Source organism: Procambarus clarkii, chromosome 71 (assembly GCF_040958095.1).
Source record: "Procambarus clarkii isolate CNS0578487 chromosome 71, FALCON_Pclarkii_2.0, whole genome shotgun sequence".
Taxonomy (NCBI): domain Eukaryota; kingdom Metazoa; phylum Arthropoda; class Malacostraca; order Decapoda; family Cambaridae; genus Procambarus; species Procambarus clarkii.
In genome coordinates, this window is record NC_091220.1 from 10,440,131 (window position 1) to 10,465,112 (window position 24,982).

A 24,982-nucleotide genomic window follows, 5' to 3' on the forward strand; every position below is an offset into this window, starting at 1 on the left:
GGGACAAGACTCCCCAGCAGGGGTCCCAGGGACAAGACTCCCCAGCAGGGGTCCCAGGGACAAGACTCCCCAGCAGGGGTCCCAGGGACAAGACTCCCCAGCAGGGGTCCCAGGGGGACAAGACTCCCCAGCAGGGGTCCCAGGGACAAGACTCCCCAGCAGGGGTCCCAGGGGTCCCTTGATCATATGTTCCCCAGGTACTACACCTATAAAAAGTGTTAAATACATTGACTCACAAAAATAGAGCCTTGCTCCCTGCATCATTTAACATGATAATAATTACTGAATTATAACGAGAGGAATTGACCTGTGAGGCGACCCGGGCGATGCCGGGTCATCGTGTTCATAGGGAAAGGGTCGTTTCGAACACAAGACGATTCAACGAAACACTTATTTATTGTTATACCAAGGGGCTGTATTAATTGAAATTAGGCTGTATTGGATTTAGTTGAGTAGAGGAGGGTAGATAAGGGTAGAATGGTAGATAAGGGTAGATAAGGGTGAGTGTACGAGACGGCAGGTGGAGGCGGTCCGGGGGATCAATGTGCAGTAAACATGGCGCTCTCCAAGTACTCGGTGGGGGAGACCGGCCTGCCCAAGTGGCAGGTGGCCCTGGCCCTGGGCGGCACCCTGGCCGCCGGTGCCGCCCTCTACTACTACTGCTGCCTCAGACACCACCCCAAGGACGACCCCAAGACCAAGACGCCCGCGGCCGCCGCCCACGACGACGCCCTCACTCGCCCCTCTCCTACCCCTTCACACAACATGGTGGGTCACGCCGGCCGTGGGGCACGGCAGGGTATGGCAGGTGTGGGGCATGGCAGGCGTGGGGGAGGCACGGCAGGCCATGTCACGTGTGGGGCACGGCAGGCCATGTCACGTGTGGGGCACGGCAGGCCATGTCACGTGTGGGGCACGGCAGGCCATGTCACGTGTGGGGCACGGCAGGCCATGTCACGTGTGGGGCACGGCTGGTGTGGGGAGGCATGGCAGGTGTGTGGGGGGCATGGCAGGTGTGGGGGCACGGCTGGTGTGGGGCAGGGCACGGCAGGTGTGGGGCATGGCAGACCATAACACGTGTGGGGCATGGCAGGCCATAACACGTGTGGGGCATGGCAGGTCAGGCTGGTGTGGGGCATGGGGCACGAGCACAACAAGCTGGGGGCTTGTTAAGTCCCGCCAATTGTCCTTATGATATTTTCTAGCTGGATTTTGGCATTTAAGGCTTCAGCGGGTAGGCGGTTCCATGGATTTATAACCCTCTGGGTGAAAAAACTTCTGTTTTCGGTCCTACTTGAGAGAACATACTCTCCAACACTGTATCTGTGATTGTCCTGTTATCAGTGACTTCATACCAAATGGTATGAGGTACTTTGACCTCTACTTCATACACTCGGGAATATTGGAAGATATTCTTGTGCTGTACCCAGATTTTACCAGTGTAGGCTAATAGATCAGCCTTTTCAGCCGGTCGGCCGAGCAGACAGCACGCTGGACTTGTGATCCTGTGTTCCCGGGTTCGATCCCAGGCGCCGGCGAGAAACAATGGGCAGAGTTTCTTTCACCCTATGCCCCTGTTACCTAGCAGTAAAATAGGTACCTGGGAGTTAGTCAGCTGTCACGGGCTGCTTCCTGGGGATGGAGGCCTGGTCGAGGACCGGGCCGCGGGGACACTAAAAAAGCCCAGAAATCATCTCAAGGTAACCTCAAGATTACATTTTATGTTCTCTCCTGATTCCATGTATGACTGGCCGTCCTGTGAGATAGGGATGTTGGACGAGCATATAGCTAGTTTTTGATCTACACTGTGTGGTCCTTCAGACAGGATAGGGAAGCAGCACATTGCTGTGTATACCCTAGCGTGTTAAAAGAAATACTATACATTGAGAGGAGTCTTGTAGAAACTGGTAAGAGTAAATACAGTGGGGCCTCGACTTACGATGCTAGTTCATTTCCAGAGACGGATCGTAAGTCAAAGCGATTTTTCCCATAAGAAATTAAGGGATTTGAATTAATCCGTTCCCCACCCTCCAAAATATTAACATACAAATACATTTTATACTGAATACAATATTTTTTCTAACTACAATACAGTACCGAAGTTTATCTTACCTTTATGGAGGGCTCTCGATGGTGTATGGAAGATGGTGATGAGGGGGGAGGAGGAGAGTTGTTACTGTTTGGAAGGGGAGTCCCCTTCCATTATCACATCAGGCAGTGATGTTTTCTCTGGGGTACTCTCTCTCCTACGTTTTTCCTGAATACCACTAGGACCTGGTTGTGGTTCAGTGCTTGTTTGTCTCACTATTATTTTGTCAAGAGACATTTGTTTTTCCCTTAGTTTTAACATTTGTCTGTAATGATGCATCACTTTAGGACCCATAATGTCCTTTTTCTTAGCCAGTATGGTGGATATCGTTGACTGAGTTTTGTTGTACTGCCTAACCAGTCCAACAACCCGCACACCATCTTCATATTTACGAATGATCTCTTGCTTCTGCTCTATGGTCATCCTTATATGGGATCTCATATGTTGAGCCTTACCACTGACTTTCCTGGGACTCATGGCGTGATATACAATAATTAATGTTTAAATTGCAAAAAATCACCACAAAAGCGAAATTTCTTATAGGCGCGATTGTCACTAAGCGGGCAGCTGTAGTAAACTGAGGCAGGTCGGACTGCTTGACCGGGAACCATGCGCTCGGTCGACCCGAACGTGTACCAACAAATATCGTAAGTCGACGACACCATCGGATGTTGAGTCGCATTTTTCGATGAAATTTACACGTAACTTGAAATTATCGTAAGTAGGGGCAATCGTAAGTCGAGGTGCCACTGTATAATGTTATGTGATTCAGTGTTTACCTCTTGTGAAAATCGTGAAGTTGTTGTTTAGTCAAAGTTGATTTGCCTTTTGTATTGAGGCTGATATTTTCTACCTTGATTCCATGTATGGTACATGGGAGTACAGTATTAGATGAACTTATAGCTACTTTTTTATCTACACTGTATAATCTTTCATATAGAATAGGGTAGCAGCGTATTGCTGTGTATACCTAAGCTTCAAAAAACAAATCAAATCTTCCTAAAACAAATCAATAATAAAGGTTTTAAATTATAGTTTGTATTACCAGTATTAGGATTTGTTCTACTCACTGGTGAATTTTCAGCTGACAGGATTTGTTTTACTCACAGGTGCATTATCTGTTAAAAAATTTGGGTTATTGTTACACACAATGCTGCTACATAGCCTTCCCGGCTTGGTGCCTTCTTTTGATAATTACAGTACTGTACTCACTTATTGTTACACAGCCAAATTGTGTAACAGGAAGAGGTCTTGGACCCCTACTTTCCCCTCTCTTTTTTTTAACAAGCCATAATAGTCCATACAGTCATAATTATAGGTTTAAGTATTCAATGAGAGAAGTTTTTGAAGTTTTTACCCTTTTCCTCACCTAACATAATTTGTGCAGCATATTTTTCTTTTATGTATCACCCAGATTTAATTTCAAAATAAAATCAAACAAAATAAATTAAAAATAGGTATGTATAACTAAGGTACACCCCTTGCTGTGCTTATTGCTAGGTGAACTGGGGCATTTGGTGACGGTAAATGCTCCCACCATCACCTTCTCTCATGTTTCATGTTCACCAGTGTTTATTTACTTAATAACTACTGGTATAATATCTTGTTATTATAAAACTAATTCTAATACTGTATCATAAAAGACATATTTACTACAAGTTTCAAGCAGAGAATGCATATATAGTTAACACGGACTCCGTCTTGAAACGCGCCAGCAAATATGTTTGTTTATAAGAAAATCGATCCTCCATGTTGTGTAGTAGAGAAAAATTGAGTTATATCCAGTTTACGTAAAGCTACGAGTAGTCGAGACCATCCTTAAATCAAGTCGGTGTACTTACAAAGATTTTTATATGTAAATGCCTACCTGAATACCAACGTAGCCGCAACGAAGGTTGCTAAAAAGAAAAACATTCGTAAGTACGTATGTAACTTTCGTGAATCTGGCCCCTGTTTTGTATTTCCTCTCACCGGCAGCCATCTTGAATGTTGTTGTCTGCTCTGTTAACACTAGGGCAACTTTTTCTCATCCAATTTTTTTACTTCGCTTTGCACATTCGTGTTATCTCGCCTATTTTTCAAAGCACTTCACCTTTAGGTTCGTTGGTACACCACTTACTATCATCAACCTGTTCTACAATACTTAGGAACTGTGAAATATCCTGGAGCTCCTCTTGATGCAGGTGCTGACACAAGGGGTGTACAACATTTTTTATTTAGTGTATAGGGTATGGCAGGCCAGGGTGGTGTGGGGCACGGCGCCAGGCAGGCATCTGCTTGATGGGGTTCTAGGAGTTCTTCTACTCCCCAAGCCTGGCCCGAGGCCAGGCTTGACTTGAGAGTTTGATCCACCAGGCTGTTGCTTGGAGCGGCCCGCAGGCTCACATACCCACCACAGCCCGGTTGGTCCAGAACATCTTTTAGAAAACAGTCTAGTTTTCTCTTAAAGATGTCCACGGCTGTTCCGGCAATATTTCTTATAGTCGCTGGGAGGACGTTGAACAACCGCGGACCTCTGATGTTTATACAGTGTTCTCTGATTGTGCCTATGGCACCTCTGCTCTTCACTGGTTCTATTCTGGATTTTCTTCCATATCGTTCACTCCAGTACGTTGTTATTTTACTGTGTAGATTAGGGACCTGGCCCTCCAGTATTTTCCATGTGTATATTAGGGACCTGGCCCTCCAGTATTTTCCATGTGTATATTAGGGACCTGGCCCTCCAGTATTTTCCATGTGTATATTATTTGGTATCTCTCTCGTCTCCTTTCTAGCGAGTACATTTGGAGAGCTTTGAGACGATCCCAATAATTTAGGTGCTTTATCGCATTTATGTGTGCCGTATATGTTCTCTGTATTCCCTCTATTTCAGCAATCTCTCCTGCTCTGAAGGGGGAAGTGAGTACTGAGCAGTACTCGAGATGGGACAACACAAGTTACTTGAAGAGTACAACCATCGTGATGGGATCCCTGGATTTGAAAGTTCTCATAATCTATCCTATCATTTTTCTGGCTGATGGAGTATTTACTTGGTTATACTCCCTAAACGTTAGATCGTCAGACATCATTATTCCCAAATCCTTGACATGCTGTTTACCTATTATGGGCAGATTTGATTGTGTTTTGTACCCTGTATTATGTTTCAGGTCCTCATTTTTGCCGTACCTGATTACCTGGAATTTATCGCTGTTAAACACCATGTTATTTTCTGCTGCCCAATAGAAAACTTTGTTGATATCTGCTTGTAATTTTTCCATGTCTTCAACAGAGGTAATTTTCATGCCGATTTCTGTGTCATCTGCAAAGGATGACACGAAGCTGTAACTTGTATTTTTATCTATATCTGATATGAGAATAAGGAACAGCAGCGGTGCAAGGACTGTACCTTGAGGTACAGAGCTTTTAATTGCGCTTGGACTTGATTTTATTTGATTGACTTACTCTGTGTTCTGTTCAACAGGAAATGAGTATCCAACGTCCAGTTATTACCATTGACCTTATTTTGTGTGCAATCACTCCATGATCACATTTGTCAAATGCCTTTGCAAAGTCTGTGTATACTACATCTGCATTTTGCTTTTCTTCTAGAGCTTCTGTGATTTTGTCATAGTTGTTGAGTAACTGTGACAGACAGGATCTGCCCGCTCTAAATCCATGTTGTCTTGGGTTGTGTAACTCATTATTTTCCATAAAACTAATCACTCTTTCAAAAACTTTTATTATGTGTGATATTAGTGCAACTGGCCTATAATTTTTTGCCAAGGCTTTACTCCCCCCCTTGTGCTATGGAGCTATATCTGCAGGTTTAAGTGCTGCTGGTATTTCCCCTGTATCCAGGCTCTTTCTCCATATTACGCTGAGTGTTCTCGCTACTGGTACTTTACATTTCTTTATGAATATTGAATTCCATGAGTCACGCCCAGGAGCTGAGTGCATGGGCATATTGTCAATTTCTCTTTCAAAGTCTTTCGAGTTCGTGTTAATATCCGGTATATTATCTGCAGTTTGAATGTCATTCATAAAGAAGCTGTCTGGGTCATCAACTTTCATGTTATTTATTGGTGTGCTAAACATAGCCTCATACTGGCTTCTTAGAATTTCACTAATTTCTTTGTTGTCCTCTGTGTACGTACCTTCAGTAGTAATTAAAGGTCCAATACTGGTGGAGGCTTTTGATTTTGATTTTGCATATGTGAACAAATATTTTGGATTTTTCTTTGTCTTGTATAGCTTTCTGTTCCAATTCCATTTCCTCAGACGCGTATGATCACTTCAACGTTTGTTCTATTTCTTCGATCTCCCTGTTTAGGTTTATTTTCCTTGCTTGTGATAGTCGTGTCTGCCTAAGCATTTCCGTTATTTTTTTCCTTCTGTACAGTCATCTGCGTTCTCTTTCTAGAGTGGTCCTCTTTCTGACCCTTCTCACAGACACGTGCTTCAGGCAGACCTTCTATGCTTCAGCTGTCAGGTGTGGGGCACGGCAGGCAAGGCAGGTGTGGGGCACGATATGCCCAGGCTGGTGAAGGGCACGGCAGGTCATGGCTGGTGTGGGACACAACTGGCCATGGCTGGTGAGGGGCACGGCAGGCCATGCTGGTGTGGGGCACAGCAGGACTGGGCTGGTGTAGGGCACAGAAAGGACAGGGCTGGTGTAGGGCACGGCAGGCCATGCTGGTGTGGGGCACAGCAGGACAGGGCTTGTGTAGGGCACAGCAGGACAGGGCTGGTGTAGGGCATGGCAGGCCTGGCAAACCAGGCAGGTGTGAAACTAGCTCATGCTACTTTCACAAATTTTTGATAATTTGTTTACATTCTTGGAGAAGGGGGGGTACATTTGATGGTTTTGAGACTGCGGTCTGTGCCTCTCTGGGGGGGCCAGATTCTGGCTCATGGTCCCCGGTAGGCCAATAAGAATTCTGCGACTGATGACACCTAGTAGTATGGCACTGAATCTGTGTAATAGCTTCAAGGAGCTATCAGGACTCGCCCAGAAATTGGTGTTTCATTACATTCAAAGCTGGTTTTTTTTTTTTTGGGGGGGGGGATGAAGAGCTCTGGATTTACTTAGAGATAATTACACCACATTGAAAATTCTAGGAACTGAGCTTCCTCTCTTCTCCCCCTCCTCCCCCTTGAAAAATTTACTATTACAAAGCATTGAAAATTTTTAATAAATATGAGAAATGTAACCAATATTTCAGACTTCGTTAAAATTTCATAGGTGTTATCTTTAAATGCTAATACAATTTCTTCAAGCATTTCAAATGGGCCAACCCCAACTGGCCTATTACACACACCTACCCCAAATGTTTCGTGTATGAACGTTGATCAAGGCTAGCTCTAAGTTTCTGGTGGTCTCCTACCTCATACAAACAAATGAATATAATCTCTCATATTTACTTAGTAATTACATACATGGCTGGCATTGCTGAATATGCAAAAACTTATAAATATTTTAACATTCTTCCCATTTTAAATTGTAAACAAATTTAGCTTTTGAATGAAGATGTATGCCCACGATTGATCTGTATCACTATAAATATAAAGTTGGCGTTGCATTTACCTGGTCCGTTTACCCTAGTTGAAGAGGTGTGAAGTAATCCATTCGAACCTGCTGGTCTGACCCGATCACAAGCGAACAAAAAGTACCGAATTGCGTATTGGTACTGCGGATTAATACATTACTGGAGCCGAATAATCATTTGCTGGCAGACTTGCTCCTGAGATTGCATGGGCTTTAGTAACTTATATGTAGTTTGTTTACCTAAGTTTGGAGGCCAAATGCTGGCATGGCACGAACAATAATTATAATCAGTAGAAATAGATAATGTGATTCTCCTACTTGGCATTAAGAGAATATATAGCACAAGGAAAGAAAATGTCATTGACAAATGTGGAATGGAGAGCAAAGTTGGCGAATCACAAGACTAAAGGAAGTACACGAGATGGTTTATGTGTGTTGAACCAATTGGTGAAGGTTGTGGTGGTAGTGGTGGATTCAACTTTCCCTTTTGAATGAAGATAAGAAATGGTTATGATAATGATATAAAATTATTTTTAGTAATTTTATTTGCTTTTGTTTTCAGACTCCATTAGAAAAGGCACAAAGTTTCAAGAATAAAGGAAACAAGTATTTCAAAGGGGGTAAATATGCAGAAGCCATCAAGTGCTATAATGAAGCCATTGAAGCTTGTCCACCAGAGTGTCCAGTTGACTTGTCTACATTCTACCAGAACCGAGCCGCGGCTTATGAACAGCTGGTTAGTTTGCATCTATTTGTAGAGTCTTTTCACCGTGAAAAACTAATTGGATGTACTGTGTATAAAATTTGCCATAACTGAGTCAAGTTTTCAATTTCCAATTCACAAGATGAGTTTGGACCTATAGTTAAACTATATTGTTAGGACATTAATTTGTGGTGTGTGCAGAGCATTCATCATTTATGTCATGGGCCAACATGGTAGCCCTTTATATCTAGGGATGCCCCACAACTGTGGCAGACAATGAAATGATAGTTAAAATGATTTAACAAGGAAAGTTCTTGATATTTGACTCTTCTTTATGCAGAAACTGTTACTGTATTTACTTTCCTGAACTATCACTTTCACCCATTTCACTTTGTGTGAATCATTTACAGAGTTGTTTAACAGTTTTGAGGCTGTTTTCTGTGACCTCGTCTAGTTGTCTGTAAAGCGTCACAGACTTTCTGGAGGCTTTTTTCTTATGTGGGCAGCAAATTGCCACGTGCTTTGAGGCAAGGGTTCCCGGTAGGCAAAATGGAACTTTGGCAATTGATATCACCATTTAGTTTAGAGCAATGTTGGCAAGATAGTTTCAGGTTCAGGAGACACCAGGTCTCCTCTAGAAAAAAGGAGTTTCATTACATTCAATGCTGTTTTTTTTCATTCTCATATCAGACATAGACTTGGATACAAACTTTCAATACAGAGAGAGTAATCACACTAACGTGACTGCATCAATGAGAAAATTCGTAGGAGCAGCGATGAGGGTTCGAACCTTGACTGGAAGTTCCCACGCACACGCTTCTAGCAATTAGACCATGACATGGTAATAGGGATTGCAACCTGGAGTTCTAATGAACCCACAAGGATTTCCCATCTTCTCCCAGTGGAATTCTGCTGAACCCACAAGGATCAATCCACAGGTGAAAATCCTGTTCCCACTTCAGTAGAAGCCTCAGGAGCTCCTTGTGGGTTCAGTAGAACTCCAGGTTGCAATCCTTATTACCATGTCATGGTCTAGTCACTAGAAGCGTGTGCGTAGGAACAACCACCACATAGGTTCAAACCCTCATCGCTGCTCCTACGGATTTTTGTTCGAATATGTTCACTTCGAACTTCCCCAGTAAAAATTATACTTATCCGATTGTCTGGCTTATCTGTCCTTCCCATATGGTTGAGATCAATAAACTCATACAGTATATATTATGGATGGCAAAGTTTAAACATATAGAGAATGGATTTAACAAAATAAAAAATACCTTATTGAGCAATGTGAGCATTGGGTTTGTGTATTTAGCAAAAATAACATTACATCTATTGGCATATGCACCTCGACAAATATTTATGAGTATACAGGAGTGTGCACCAGACAATTTGTGTTTATTATTGTAAGTTATCTTATCATTCTTGTAAATTGAACAGAAAAACTGGGAATGTGTCCTTCGAGACAGCACAGCTGCTCTGGAGCTCAACGACCGCTATGTGAAGGCTCTGCAAAGAAGAGCAAAGGCTTGTGAAGTATTAAAGGATTTGGAACAAGCATTGGAAGACTTGACTGCTGTGTGCATCATAGAATCATTCCAAAATCAGGCAACACTTGTCAATGTAGACCGTGTGCTGAAAGAATTAGGTAAGTCTACAATCATTGCATTTAAAATGTAGGTGAATGTTATACATGCGCAACATTCCACAGTTCATTTTATTCCACCATATTTAGTGCATTAGTGGTGTTGGAGGGAGGGAGAGGGTTTGTATGTAATTACTAAAATTAAAATATAAATTAAAATTAAAAATTAAAATTAAAATTAAAATTAAAATATAATTAATGAAATTTTAAACTGTGCCCAAGTGAAGTTACAGGATGAGAGAGACGCTCGTGGTGTCCCGTTTCTCATCACTTCTTTTCATATAACATTTTGAAACTACTCACATTTTGGTCTCCATCACCTTCTTTCTTGACTTGTTTCAGATTCCACGTCATGTCGAGCCACTTTGTTTGCAAAAGTGAATTTTCTTATATTTTTTTTACAGCTTTGTTTACCTAGCTTAAATTTATAACCACTAGTTCATAAGGTTCCAGGTCTCAGGAATTCTTCCTTATCAATTTTGACAATTCCCGTTACTATTTTGTAAGTAGTGATCACATTGCCTCTTTTATTCTATATTTTAATTTTGTCATACTTAATGCCTCTAACCTGTCTTCGTAGCTCATCTTTCAATTCCAGAAGCCGTTTGGTTGCGTGTCTTTGCACCTTTTCCAGTTTGTTGTTGATGTTCTTGAGATATGGGCACCATACAACAGCTGTTTATTCCAACTTTGGTCTCACAAAGGTCGTGAACAATTTCTTTAATGTTTCACCATCCATGTATTTAAAAGCATTTTTGAAATTGGAAAGTGTAGCATAGGTTCCTCACACACTGTTCCTTATGTGGTCTTCAGGGGAATTTTCTATCTAGCATCACACCTATCTTGAGGTTATCTTGAGATGATTTCGGGGCTTTAGTGTCCCCGCGGCCCGGTCCTCGACCAGGCCTCCACCCCCAGGAAGCAGCCCGTGACAGCTGACTAACTCCCAGGTACCTATTTACTGCTAGGTAACAGGGCTAGGTAACCTAGATATTTTCCAATATCGGAAATCTTTAAAACTGTTCCAAATAATTTGTAGGTTATGTGTGGCTTATTTTCTTCTATTCCACATTCCATAAAGTGGGATTTATTCATATTAAATTCCATTTACCAAGTGTTGCTCCATACACTTTTGTCCAGGTATTCTTGAAGGACATGACAAGCATCTAAGTTTATCTTCCCTAGTATCTTAGCATCATCAGCAAACATGTTCATATACTGTAGTTCTGTATTCCTTCTGGTAGGTCGTTCATGTAGACAATGAACATAACTGGTGCTAGAACTGAACCACGATGGTTCAAAAGTCGACCAACCCGGAACTTCTGAATTCATTGATATATCGTGCCATTGTGATTTCTTTGTGATCTGATGTGGGGCGTGTGAGTGTAAACGCCATTGCGGTAGGGCAGAATGTGGTCAAGCCAATTGTAAAACCCTGGTTGGGCTCCAGTTCGGGGCCTCCAGAACCTCCCAATGAATTCAATTGGGTTCCGGGTTGGTGGACTTCTGTACCATCGTGGCCGAGTTGGCACGTGTCTGGGAATCGCCAAAATACTGGTTCAAGTCACTCCATAGTTTTGAAATGATTTTCATGGATATCACACCATTGTAATTTCATTGCAATGTGTGTTTATGTACTCACCTAGTTGTGCTTGCGGGGGTTGAGCTCTGGCTCTTTGGTCCCGCCTCTCAACTGTCAATCAACAGGTGTATAGATTCCTGAGCCTACTGGACTCTATCATATCTACACTTGAAACTGTGTATAGAGTCTGCCTCCACCACATCACTGCCTAATGCATTCCATCTGTTAACTACTCTGACGCTGAAAAAGTTCTTTCTAACGTTTCTGTGGCCCATTTGGGTACTCGGTTTCCACCTGTGTCCCCTTGTTCGCGTCCCACCCGTGTTAAACAGTTTATCATTATCTACCCTGTCAGTTCCTCTGAGAATTTTGTACTTAGTGATCATGTCTTCCCGACCTCTCCTGTCTTCCAGCGACGTGGGGTGCATTTCACGCAGCCTTTCCTCGTAACTCATGTGTATGTGTGTGTAAATCACGAAGAGATTAAAACAAGATGAATAATGTCACAATGTTTGACCATAAAGGAAAATGAAACAGGAAATTTTTTGTACTTTCCTATTAATCAATAGATTTCAGAAGGATGGATATTACAAGTCGGTGGTGGTGATGTATCACCAACACTGACTTGTAATATTAATCCTTCTTAAGATGTAATTACCTAAGTGTCGTTACAGGATGAGAGCTACACTCGTGGTGTCCCGTCTTCCCAGTACTCTTTGTCATATAATGCTTTGAAATTACTAACAGTTTTGGCCTCCACCACCTTCTCACTTAACTTGTTCCAACCGTCTACCACTCTGTTTACAAAAGTGAATTTTCGTATATTTCTCCGGCAGCTTTGTTTCGTTAGTTTAAATCTATGACCTCTTGTTCTTGAAGTTCCGGGTCTCAGGAATTCTTCCTTATCAATTTTATTGATTCCTGTTATTATTTTGTACGTAGTGATCATATTGCCTCTTTTTCTTCTATCTTCTAGTTTTTGCAAATTTAATGCCTCTAACCTCTCCTCATAGCTCTTGTCCTTCAGTTCTGGGAGCCACTTAGTGGCATGTCTTTGCATCTTTTCCAGTTTGTTGATGTGCTTCTTAAGATATGGGCACCACACAACCGCTGCATATTCCAGCTTTGGTCTAATAAAAGTCGTGAATAATTTCTTTAGTATTTCGCCATCCATGTATTTAAAAGCAATTCTGAGGTTAGAAAGTGTAGCATAGGCTCCTCGCACAATGTTCTTAATGTGGTCCTCAGGTGACAGTTTTCTATCTAGAACCACCCCTAGATCCCTTTCTTTATCAGAATTCTTTAAAGATTTCTCACATAATTTATAGGTTGTGTGGGGTCTGTTCTCCAATTCCACATTCCATAACATGGCATTTATTCACATTAAATTCCATTTGCCAAATATTGCTCCATATACTTATTTTGTCCAAGTCTTCTTGAAGGGCATGACAATCATCTAGGTTTCTTATCTTCCCTATTATCTTAGCATCATCAGCAAACATGTTCATGTAATTCTGTATTCCCACTGGTAGATCGTTTATGTAGACAATGAACATTACCGGTGCAAGAACTGAACCCTGTGGTACTCCACTCATAACATTCTTCCAATCCGATACCTTGCCTCTGATTACGGCCCTTTCTTCTGTCAGTTAGGATTATTACGGATTTTTCTGTCAGTTAGGAAATTTTTCATCCATGTTAGTAGCTTACCTGTCACCCTCCATTATGTTCCAGTTTCCAGAACAACCTCTTATGGGGAACTCTGTCGATAGCCTTTTTTTTAGGTCCAGATAGATGCAGTCAACCCAACCATCTCTTTCCTGTAAAATCTCTGTAGCTCGATCATAAAAACCGAGTAAGTTCGTTACACAGGATCTTCCAGATCGAAAACCATACTGTCTGTCTGATATTATATCGTTTTCCTCCAGGTGTTCTACCCATTTAGTTTTAATTATTTTTTCCAATATTTTGACTATTACACTTGTCAATGATACAGGTCTATAATTATGGGGTCTTCCCTGCTTCCACTTTTGTAGATTGGAACTATGTTAGCCTTTTTCCACACATCTGCTACAACTCCTGTACACAAGGATGCCTGAAAAATCAGTTGAAGTGGAATGCTGAGCTCAGGTGCACATTCTCTCAGAACCCATGGTGAAACTCCATACGGACCAACTGCCTTGTTCTTACTTAGCTCCTTGAGCATTTTTTCCACTTCGTCTCTAGTCACCTCTATGTGCTCTATGTTGTTCTCTGGAATTCTTATTGTGTCTGGTTCCCTAAAGATTTCATTTTGTACAAACACACTTTGGAACTTTTCATTTAGTGTTTCACACATTTCGTTTTCATTTTCCGTGAATATTTCCCATTTTCAACCTCTGAATATTATCCTTTACCTGCAATTTGTTGTTTATGAATTTATAGAATAGACCTGGTTCTGTTTTACATTTGTTGCAATCCCTTTTTCAAAATTTCTTTCTGCCTCTAATCACTGCCGTGTACGGTAGTTGTTTCTCGCACCTTTGTATCGCTGGTATGTTTGGGGGTTTGGCCTCTTCCTGTATTGATTCCATTTTTGTGTCTTTTGGTCTCTGGCCCTCTCGCAATTTCTGTTGAACCAATCCTGTTTCCTAGTTCTGCATTTCTGTTTTGGTATAAATTTTTTTGTGCCTTTATCATATATTTCACAAAACTTGACATACATCTCATTCACTTCCTTGCCTAGCAACAAGTCTGTCCAATTATACTCACTAAAAAAATTTCTAAGGTCGCCATAATCTCCTCTCCTGAAGTCAGGTTTTTCAACTGCTTCAACCTCCTTATTTTCTTCAAGATCATAGTGCATTGCATACTTTATTCCCAAAAAGACATGGTCACTTTTACCCAAGGGAGGAAGGTACTGAATGTCAAATACCTCTTCCTCCTTCCTGGTAAATATCAAATCTAGCATGGAGGGAACGTCCCCTTCCCTCATCCTCGTAGCTTGTTTAACATATTAATACAAGAATGTTTCCAGGATGAGGTCTACAAATCTACAGGTCCAAAAATCTTCTGTTTTAGCTTCATATGCTTCCCAGTCTATAGATTTCAAGTTGAAGTCGCCGACTATCAACAGTCGTGACCTATCGTTATCCGCTCTCGCTATAATCTCTCTCATTATTGTTATAAGACCTTCTCGTTTACTGTCTAGCTTCTCCTTTGACCATGTGCTGCTTGGCGGTGGACTATATGCATTTATTATCATTAGTTTATCATCCTCATGGCAGATCTCTAGTGCTATGTCAACTTCTTGTGGATTGGCAGTCATTATTTCTTTCACCTTGAGGTGTTCTTTCACCAGCACAGCAACGCCACCGCCTTTCCTAATTTTTCTGTCCCGTCTCCAAATTGAGTAGCCCCTTGGGAATATGACTTCATTTAAAATAACATCTTCAAGTTTTGTCTCCGTGAGTGCAACGATGTCTGGTGTCTGCAGCTGTATTACATCACTTAACTCCAGTATCTTTGATCTTACTCCATCTATGTTGGTGTATGCAATCTTCAGGAACTTGTTCCCCTTCTCCTTATTCTTCACTCCCCCTCTCTCTAATGATTTTGTTGGTTTGCCTTTATGTACCACTTTACTGGTCTGCCTACCCCTATCACTTTGTAGAAAAAAGAATTGATTTCTTCTTCATTCCTGCTCTCATTTAAACGTTTTGCCTCAGCGAGGTTCAGTTTCAGCTTCTCTCTGTCTTCTTTTGAAAGGTCTCGTCTTAACGACCACACTTTCCCATCCTCATCACTTTGTAATTTTCTAGCATTCCTTAGTACTTCTTCCATCTGTTTAGCACCGTTTAGGGTGATCCTCAAAGGTCGATCTTTCCCTTTTACATATCTGCCTATTATCCTGTAGTCGCACACATTCTCTATGGTAGTAAGACCTTCCATGAGGCCAACAATTTTATCTACTACTTTCGCTTCTTCTACAGCTCTTTCTGACCTAGATGTTATCTCCTTTTCTTTGCAACCAAAGATTATCAGGGACTTACTTCGATCAACTGTGTTTTGCACCAACTTCGGATTAGATGCCAATTCTTTTCTCACTTCCAGCCTAATGCTTGTTTTATCTTGGTTGCTGCAGTGTTTGGCTTCCTTTACTGCGTCTTCAATGTTTTCCTTCTCCTTGGCCACTTGTGCATAGGTGAGTTGCATATCTTTCTTGCACTGTTCTATTCCCTGTGTAACTTCCTCCATCTGTGCTGACAAAAGCTGTTTCTCCTGTTGAATTTCCTTACCTAACCTATTGTAGTCATTTATGTTTAAATTTACTTTAACTTCTTCCAAAGCTATTTTTAAGAGTTTATTTTCTTCTTCCATGGCTTTGCACTTTGTTTCCAATTGATTCTTATTCTTACACAAGTCTTTCACTAAACCCTCAAGACATAAAACTTTGCTATTCAAATAGTCATTACTTTCTTTCAATTTACTAATTATTTCTATATGAGAGTTCACTATAGTATCTAATTTTACCAACTTGTTATGTAGACTGCTAATATCAATGCTTTTTTCATTGAATCCAGCAAAATCAAGCTCTGTTTTGTTTTTCCTCTTGCCGGTGGCCATCTTGAATGTTCTTCTCTGCACTGTAAACACTAGGGCAACTTTTTCTCATCCGATTTTTCACTTCCCTTGGCACTTTCCTGTTATCTCACCTATTTTTCAAAAGCACTATACCTTTATGTTCTCTGGGACACCACTCACTACCATCAACCTGTACTACAATACTTAGGATTGTTGAAATATGCTGGAGCTCCTCTGCTGCAAGTGTTGATCCTAGGGGTGTCACCTTTTTCTCCTGTGTGTAATGTGTATTGATTAATATGAAAGTATGTAAGGAGTTTTGTCTCGTTTTCCTTCATGGTCAGACATTGTCATATGTGTGTACTGTATATGTATGCATATACAATATACTGTATAAATGACAAATAACCTCATGACTTTAACTTGTAACAGGTCGTATGCATGCTAAGGAGGCCATGGAAAAGCGCGAGCCCGTCATGCCTTCAAAGCACTTCATAAAGACTTTCTTCGAGTCTTTCGCAGAAGATCCAATCTTTAACTCGGTAGACAAAGAGAAGGAGGGAGATGTAGATGAGACAGAACATCCTCCTGAGAAAAATACTTCTAACAAGTATGTTCTGTATAAATGTATCAGTCTCCAGGAATTGTGTACTTGCTATACAGTATGACAATTACTGTCATTGATAGTTATTCACCTAATTCTCATACTACTACACTTTCTGGGGGGAGCCCCTACGACTCCTCGGAGCTATCCATGGCTGATATGGATACCTTAACTATTTTGCATCAGTCGATGTGGGTGGAGTTCTAGGCCTACCGCGGACCACGAGTCAGAACCTGGTCCCCCTAACAGAGACATAAGGAGCAATGGCCCATAGAAATGCACATGTGATTTGGAGCATTCTGTATCTGCCATCGACCGGGACAAGCACCCAGAAAGGTAAGCGCCACAAAACAAACCCCTATTCTGGTTAAATCAACGAAAATAGCCAAACGGGTGGACAGAACTCCCCAAAACAAAAACGAGCAAACAAGCATGACGTCACATGAGCCGCACCATATGTCTGCGCAGCTTCCCCCCTCCCCAGGAGGGGAAAGGGGGAGCCCCAGACCCTCGCGCCGTTGATCCACACTTCAGTTCCTCGGCTGATGGGATCGTGCATAGTCGTGTGGCTCCAACTCCAGTCTTCTCTCAGTGTTCTTGGTTTCAGTTCTGCTCTTACGGTGGTCGGGTGTGCTGGGAGTAATTTCTCAGGTACTCGGGCTGCATGTGCTTAGGGTCACCTTCCCTGAGTGCCCTGTAAGTACCGCCCTTGGGGCTTGGGGTTCCCCTCCACAAGTCACCTTGGGTCTACCTCTGCTGGCCTTTCGCTACTTGGCGTTTGGCCGCCCAGAGTGTGTGGGGGGGATTTTCCATCCTTGTTTACCTTCGGGTAAGTGGTAGTTAATGCACTGGTGGGGTGCAGGGTACTGCGTAGCTAGTTTTCACCTTTAACAGCGGTCGGCTCTGTTCTCTTTAGGTACATTGTCCTCTTGCGAGGTTTTCTTTTCTTTTTCTTTTTGCCTGGTGGGGGGGGGGGTCTGCCTTGTGTTCTCCCTCCCCCTTATCTTAAGATCGTTTGTGTGGTGGCACCCCCTGCTTCGCCCTCGCGAGTGGACACGTCCCGTGGGTTCAGCTTTAGCAGTTTGCTTGGTAGTTTGGGGTGCCGGTTAGCAGTACCCTGCCTGGAATAACCCTTAGCAGACCCAGTCTAGGGACCCTGGGGAAACCCCGCGGGGGCACTCGGGTCCATTGGGTGAGACCTCTCTTGCGTTGTGCGAGTTTGAGGGTTGCTCTGTCCCCTTGTCTCAGGGTAATGCTCCTTGTTTTTGCCTCCGTCATGCTGCCTGTTGGGTCGGTGACTTTTTTTTTTTTTTATATAGATATATACATGAGTTGTTACATTCTTGTACATTGTTGTGCATCTTGGCTACTCTCATGCTCATGCTAGGTTGGGATATGTTCTGGTTCAGTTTTCTGTTGTAGAACAGGCCCAGTGTTCCGGTATGGCTCTGAGTTCTTCCTCTTCTCCTTGTCTGTCACTACCAGTTTCTGTGTTGCAATGTGTGCTTGTGTATGTTGCTTTCCGTTCACCCACTCCTGCCCCTACAGTTCTTTTTCGTTGGGGCGAGGGCGCTTGGCTTCTGACCTGCCTACGGCTTTTCTTTGTGTTCCTTTCCGGACAATGTTTTTGTTTTAGTGCAGGACATAGCTTTCGTAGTTCCCCTTCCTTCCTCTGTGACGCATGCTTTGTAATGCCCTGCTAGGTCTGGTGGTGCCGCTCCTGCGGGTTGCGGTGTCACTGTTTTTCGCTTCACGTCTTGGGTTTCGGCTCGTGGTGCTCGTTTTCTTGTTGGCCTTTGCTCTTAGGTTTTTCGCTGCCCCTTTTGCCTTTGCGGTTTGGCAGTTTCTGCAAGCGGCGGCTTCTTGTTGTCAGTTATCGGGTTTATTGTTCCTTCAGGGGTCCCAGGGGGGGGGGGGTGCCTTTCGGACGGGGCGTATCTACTCAACCTGGTTGGTTCTTTCCCGGCTAGCCAGGTTTGGGTTCCTGGTTCCCTGGCAGACGTTCCTTTTGGTTCTTTAACAGTCTTGGTTCTGGCACAACTTGCTCGGTGTCTGCACCCAGGGGTTTTCCCATGGCTCCGCCTCTTTTACTTGGTCGGTTAGGTCTTCTCCTCGAGTCTTCTAGTCTGGTACTTGTGACTCAAGTCTCTCACCATCTGTTTGGCGATCAGCTGGCTTCTTGAATGTGTCCCTTGGGCGTGCTTTGTCTCGGCAGCGGTATGGGATTTTCTGGCGGTCCTTCTTTGTCTTTTTGTCTCTTCATAGGTGTACTGCGCTCTTTGTTGTCGTGGTCTTGTCCTCCTCTTGTGGTGGTTCAGGGCCGTCTTCTGGCCACATACCGTCGCCCTGTCTCGTGCGACGTAATTGGAGCCGGTTTGGATTGCTCCAGTTTTGTTGTTCCTTCTGCACCGTTCACATGTTGTCTCGGGCATTGTTCACATCCAGCCTGCTCATGCTCCACCTGAGCCGTCCTGCTCTGGGGTAGGGTGCTTTTTCTCTCTTCTCTTTGCTTTGTTGTGGCCCCTTCGGTTCCGGAGGGGTCCTTAGGGTTGTTGCTGCTTGGTTTGTTGGCCGGGGTGTTTCTTCTTGTGTCCGGTTGCGGTTCTCTGCCGTTCTTGGTGCGCCACGGCCTCTGTGGCCGGGGCTGCGCTTTGGGTTGATCCAGTTTCCGTTTTTTCCTGTTCTCGGGTTCGGGTTTCTCAGGTCGTCTGCTGGGTCCTTCTGTCTAGCCGGCCTGCGGTCTCTACTCATGCCCTTGACGTTCGTAGGTTTGCTGCGCTTGCTACCATCTTTGGTGGCATCTTCGGCTGACAGTCGGGCTCAGGTTTTGGCAGTCGCGATGGGTCCTGGTTGTGCGCTCCCTCATGTATGTTCCTGGGCCTAGTTGGGCCTGTGTCACCTTTGGTCGGCTGTTGCAGCCTGTTGTCTCGACTTCGTGTTGCGGTGTGAGCATCGGCCGCCTCCTGGATGTCTCCCTCTGTTTTCATCTTTGGTGAAGTAGCTCCCCCAGAAAACCAGCGTTGAATATAATGAAACGCCATTTTCTGCGTGAGTCCCGGAGGCTCCCTGACAACCCTCCCTCCCTCCGGTCGGCATTTTTTTCGCATTTTTGGTATCCAGCTTCAGAACTGAAGTGTGGATCGCCAGCATGAGGGCCTGGGGCTTCCCCTTTCCCCTCCCGGGGGAGAGGTGGAGCTGCGCAGACATGCGGCGCAGCTCATGCAACGTCATGCTTGTTTGTTCGTTTTTCTTTTGGGGAGTTCTGTCCACTCGTTTGGCAATTTTCGTTGTTTTAACCAGAATAGGGGTTTGTTTTGTGGCGCTTACCTTTCTGGATGCCTGTCTCGGTCAATGACAGATATAGAATGTTCCAAATCACATTTGCATTTCTATGGGCCATTGCTCCTTGTTCCTCTGTGAGGGGGCCAGGTCCTGGCTCGTGGTCCCTGGTAGGCCTAGAACTCCACCCACATTGATTTGTGCAAAATAGTTAGGGTATCCATATCAGCCATGGGTAGCTCCGAGGAGCCTCCGGAACTCACCCAGAAAATGGCGTTTCATTACATTCATCGCTGGTTTTCTGTGGGGAGCCCTTACAACTCCCTGGAGCTTATCGGGCTAATGTATGTCATATTAGACCGGGACATTAGCTAAGGAGTTCAGACCTACCAGCGCCTGAACCTAGCCCCTTCAGAGAGGTTTCAGGGAGCAATGGCCCTGGAAAACTCCCTTGTGGTTGGGGTTTTGCTTATCTGCCATCGACCAGGGTTAGGCACCCAGAAAGGTAGGCATAACAAAACAAACCCCACATGTTAAGAAACTAAAAACAAAAACTGAACAGAGAGGTAGAACTCCCTTCAATCCCAAGGAAACAAGCAAACGTAACACATTACTGCCTCACCACTTGTCCGTGCAGCCCTCCCCTCCCCAAGAGTGGGGGGGGGGGGCCGACCTCACCGTGCCGGCTGCCTAGCACCAGTTCGTAAGCTAATGTCACCCGGGACAAACGCTTCTCTGGCCTCAATTTCCTAGGCGGTGTTTGCCTCCATGGCGTTCACTGCTGTGTGTTGTGTTGTGCGATGGCCAGGTGTTCCTCATTAGTACCGTGGCTGAATGCTCTTAGAGGCTTCCTTCCCTAAGCGCCCTGTGAGTACTGCCCCTGCGTGACAGGGTTATCTTCCCTGGGGCGTTTCGGAACCATTCCCGTAAAGGTTCTTGATGCTCGGCATTTGCCTCACCCTTGGGACCCTTGTTTAACCTTGGGTAGGGACTGGTATTGTGCTGGTTAGGGCGTCAAGGTGTTGCGTGACCTGCTACCTACACGGCGACCAGTTCCTGTTGCCTCTAGGGACGGTGTACTTTTGCGAGGTTTTTCTTTGTTTTTTGTTTTAATTTGCCTGGTGGGGGTCTGCCTAGTGTGGCTATAGTTCCACTGGTAGTGTGTGGTGACTCTGCTAGGCCCCCGTGATTGTAGACGTCACAGGGGTTTTCAGTGTTGGCATCTACCCCTTGCTAGCTTTGGGTATTAACTGATTAGCAACACTTGCCCGGGCTTCCCATAGCAGTCAGTCTGCGGGCCCTGAAAGACCCTGTCGGGGCTTGGTGGACTACTGGATGTGTCTTCCGGGTTGCATCCCATCTTGTGCGGATTCGTTGGTTGCTGTGCTCTTGTCTCAGAGGCGACAGTCGCCTCTTTTACCTCTGTCATGCTGCTTGTTGGGTCACTGACACTTTGACCCCGGAGTCTTGCAAGATGTGTTCTCTGCTTGTTCTCCAGTACTCTTCTGATGTCCTTACTGTTCAGAGTCTAGGCGGCATCCGCGTTGCATGCTCGGTTAGGTTGCTGCCACGCGCTAGGTTGGTTTCCCACCTGAATGCCCCGGGGCCACCCTGTTTTGGTTAGTTGTTGCTCACCCCTTTCCCCTCCCTGTTCCCAGCTCCTGACCGTCTGCGGGTTTCGGGGTCGGGCGGGGTTTAGTTGGTACCGAGACTCGGGCGGCTTTGGGGGCTGACCTGTTCAGGTTGGGGACGGAGGTTTTCGAGCCTGGTCCTCCTGCCGAGGCTTCTGAGTCTTACCAGTGGCCCTTTCTTGGAAAGCAGCTAATGTAGTCCCGATATATAAGAAAGGGGATGGACAGGAGGCACTGAACTACAGGCCAGTGTCCCTAACCTGCATACCATGCAAGCTGATGGAGAAGATTGTGCGAAGAAAGCTAGTGGAACATCTGGAGCGAAGGAACTTTGTAACACAGCATCAACATGGGTTCAGGGATGGCAAGTCCTGCCTCACAGGTTTAATTGAATTCTAAGACCAGGCAACAAAAATCAGGCAAGAAAGAGAGGGATGGGCAGACTGCATATTTTTGGATTGCGAGAAAGCCTTTGATACAGTACCACACAAAAGGCTAGTGAAAAAGCTGGAGATGCAGACTGGAGTGAAAGGGAAGGTACTCCATTGGATAAGGCAATACCTAAGCAACAGAAGACAACGAGTCACTGTGAGGGGTGAGGTCTCAGATTGGCGAGACGTCACAAGTGGAGTCCCGCAGGGGTCAGTCCTTGGACCAATACTGTTTCTGATATATGTAAATGATCTCCTGGAGGGTGTAGACTCGTTTCTCTCAATGTTTGCTGACGACACAAAAATTATGAGGAGGATAGTAGGAGGCTACAAGATGATCTGGACAGATTGAATGAATGGTCCAACAAATGGCTGCTCAAGTTCAGCCCGAGTAGATGCAAAGTAATGAAACTAGGCGGTGGAAACAGAAGGCCAGACGCAGGATACAGAATGGGAGATGAAGTACTTCATGAAACGGACAGAAAGAAAGATCTAGGGGTTGATATCACACCAAACCTGTCTCCTGAAGCCCACATAAAAAGAATTACGTCTGCAGCATATGCGAGACTGGCTAACATCAGAACAGCGTTCAGGAACCTGTGTATGGAATCATTCAGAATCTTGTATACCACGTATGTAACACCAATCCTGGAGTATGCGGCCCCAGGATGGAGCCCGTACCTTGTCAAGCACAAGACGAAGCTGGAAAAAGTTCAGAGGTATGCCATTAGACTAGTCCCGGAGCTTAGAGGCATGAGTTATGAGGAAAGGCTGCGAGAGATGCACCTTACAACACTGGAAGACAGAAGAGTAAGGGGAGACATGATCACTACCTACAAAATCCTCAGGGGGTATTGACAGGGTAGACAAGGATAAACTATTCAACGCTGGTTCACAACACCGCAGTTCATGGGCATTTTTTGGTTGTCATCCTGCCTCTGGTGGCGTCGGGCGGCTCCTCCCCTTTTGAGGGGTTCGGGGCTGGCGGGGTGGGCTTCTTCCCCTGCGCTTTCATAATGTCATCTTGATGTGGGTGCGTTTGGACGTTGTCGTTCCACCCCATCCTTCCGGGGTTCCCGCCTGTTCTAGTACAGACACGGGCCTTGCTGATCTGCGGTTCTTCTGGACTTGTTCAGTCTGCACCCTGGCTTCTTTGCCCTCTTCGGAAGACTGTTGTCTCCGGTCCGGCTTCTGTTGGGGCCGGGTGCCAGGATGGTGTCCCTGGACCTCCGGGTCACATCTTGGTATGTTCCTCTCCAGGGTTCGGGGACTGGCACAGTTGGTGGTGGGGCTTCAGGCTTGCCGCTTTTGTTGCCTTCCCTAGTTTGTAATTGGCACTTAGTGTATTTACGCATCTTTACCGAAACTTGGTGACTTGTCTGCGTCTGCTCGGGATTCGGTTTCTGGCCTACCTCGACGACTTGCTGGTGTGGACTCCCAGTTGATCTGCTTGTCTGCTCGCCAGGGGTGTGGTTCTTTCCAGATCGCCAGGTTCGGGTTCCTGGTGAACTGGAGGACATTCACTCTGGTTCCGTCCCAGGTTCGGACCTGGTTGGGTATTGTTTAGGACTCTTGGACCGCTTTTTTTGTCTCCCCCTCCAGAGGAGTTGCCGCGGGTGCGGTCCCGCCTTCGGCTGTTTCTGAGAGGGTCCAGGGTCACTTGGCGGTTGCTTGAGTGGTTGTGCTGGAGTCTGAACTTTGCTGTGCTGGTCTACCCACTGGGTCGGGTTTGGCTTCGGCGTCTGTTTTGGTTCCATCGGGGACGTCCCTTCCGCCTCTCTTGCCATCGTTGGGTTCATCCTCTGGGGACCTTGTGTTGGTGCTGAGTCACTGGCTTCCTCTAAGGGGTTTTTGGGGTTCCGTGCCTTGTTGCCTTCCCAAGCCTTCGCTCGATGTGTTCACGGATGGGTCGTCTCCTGGCTGGGGCTTTGTGACCAGTGCTCACCAGGCAGGACGGGGTCGGTGAGGTCTGTCCTTCTGTTGGGTTCACAGCACGGTTCGGGAGTTCGCGGCTGTCTGGTTTGCGCTTTGGAGGGTTCGGGTCGCTCGGGGCTCTACCATCCGGCTCCGTTTGGACTGTTCTCTGGTGATTCATTGCCGGAACAACGGGGGTTCTCTTCGGTCCTTGCCACTTTGGGGTTGGTCCCTTTGAGTGGCTCATCTGCTGGATTCTCGGGGTTTGGCTCTCTGTGCGGTTCATGTCCGGGTAGTGTCCACATTCTGGCGGACGGCCTGTCTCAGTTCATTCCTCTGTTCACAGATTGGCCGGTTGTTGCCGACTCGTTTCATTGGCTCTGTCGGATGTACGAACTCCCGGACATGGACATCTTCGTGTCGGCGTGGTCTCGGTGTCTCCCATTCTATGTGGCGCATTTCCCACCTGCAAGGCGACCAGTCCTGCCGAAAGATAGGATTAGTTGAGGTGGAGTTCCCTGTACCTCTTTTCCCTGTTCGGCTGTTGCTTCGGGTTCTGGCTCGTCTGGAGTCATTCCTGAGGTAAGTAGTCCTCGTGGTCCCTTGGTGGCCGCCCCAGCATTGTTTTCAGACGCTGCTGGATAGGTGTCTGAACCTGGGGCGTTTCCCGCTGCTCCGTTTCTTTCGGCAGGTCGGATAGGTCCGGTACGGTCTTCTCCTCGACTCTTCGCATCTGGTCTTTTGACGTGGGTGTATAACCATCTCTATGGTGATCAGGTGGCTTCGTTGATGGTGTCCCACCTACGAGCTTCGTCTCTGCGACAGTTTGCAGTTCCTGGCGTTTTTTGTTTTTTTTTCGCCTTTCTTGCTCTTTGAAGGTGGTTTTCTCTTTCGCATCGGGTTGTCTTGTCCTTTCTTGGTTTTTCAGGACCGTTAATTGATGCTTCTTACTGTCGCCTCGTATCGTGCGGCTCTGGCGGAGCCGCTCCAGCTTGCGTTTGGAGTAGACGTCACATCCGC

At 45.3% G+C, this 24,982-nt stretch overlaps 1 protein-coding gene across 1 annotated transcript in view; it reads left to right on the top strand.

The window, feature by feature from the left end:
- The first annotated feature begins 515 nt into the window (after positions 1-515).
- The window catches only part of LOC123745515 (translocase of outer membrane 70), a 52,993-nt gene continuing 28,526 nt past the window's right edge, over positions 516-24,982 (top strand). The window contains exons 1-4 of the mRNA XM_045726101.2: positions 516-768; positions 8,176-8,349; positions 9,754-9,961; positions 16,536-16,713. Of these exons, the coding sequence (XP_045582057.2) occupies positions 556-768; positions 8,176-8,349; positions 9,754-9,961; positions 16,536-16,713 (773 nt within the window). The 5' untranslated portion in view covers positions 516-555. The remainder of the gene's footprint in view (positions 769-8,175; positions 8,350-9,753; positions 9,962-16,535; positions 16,714-24,982) is intronic.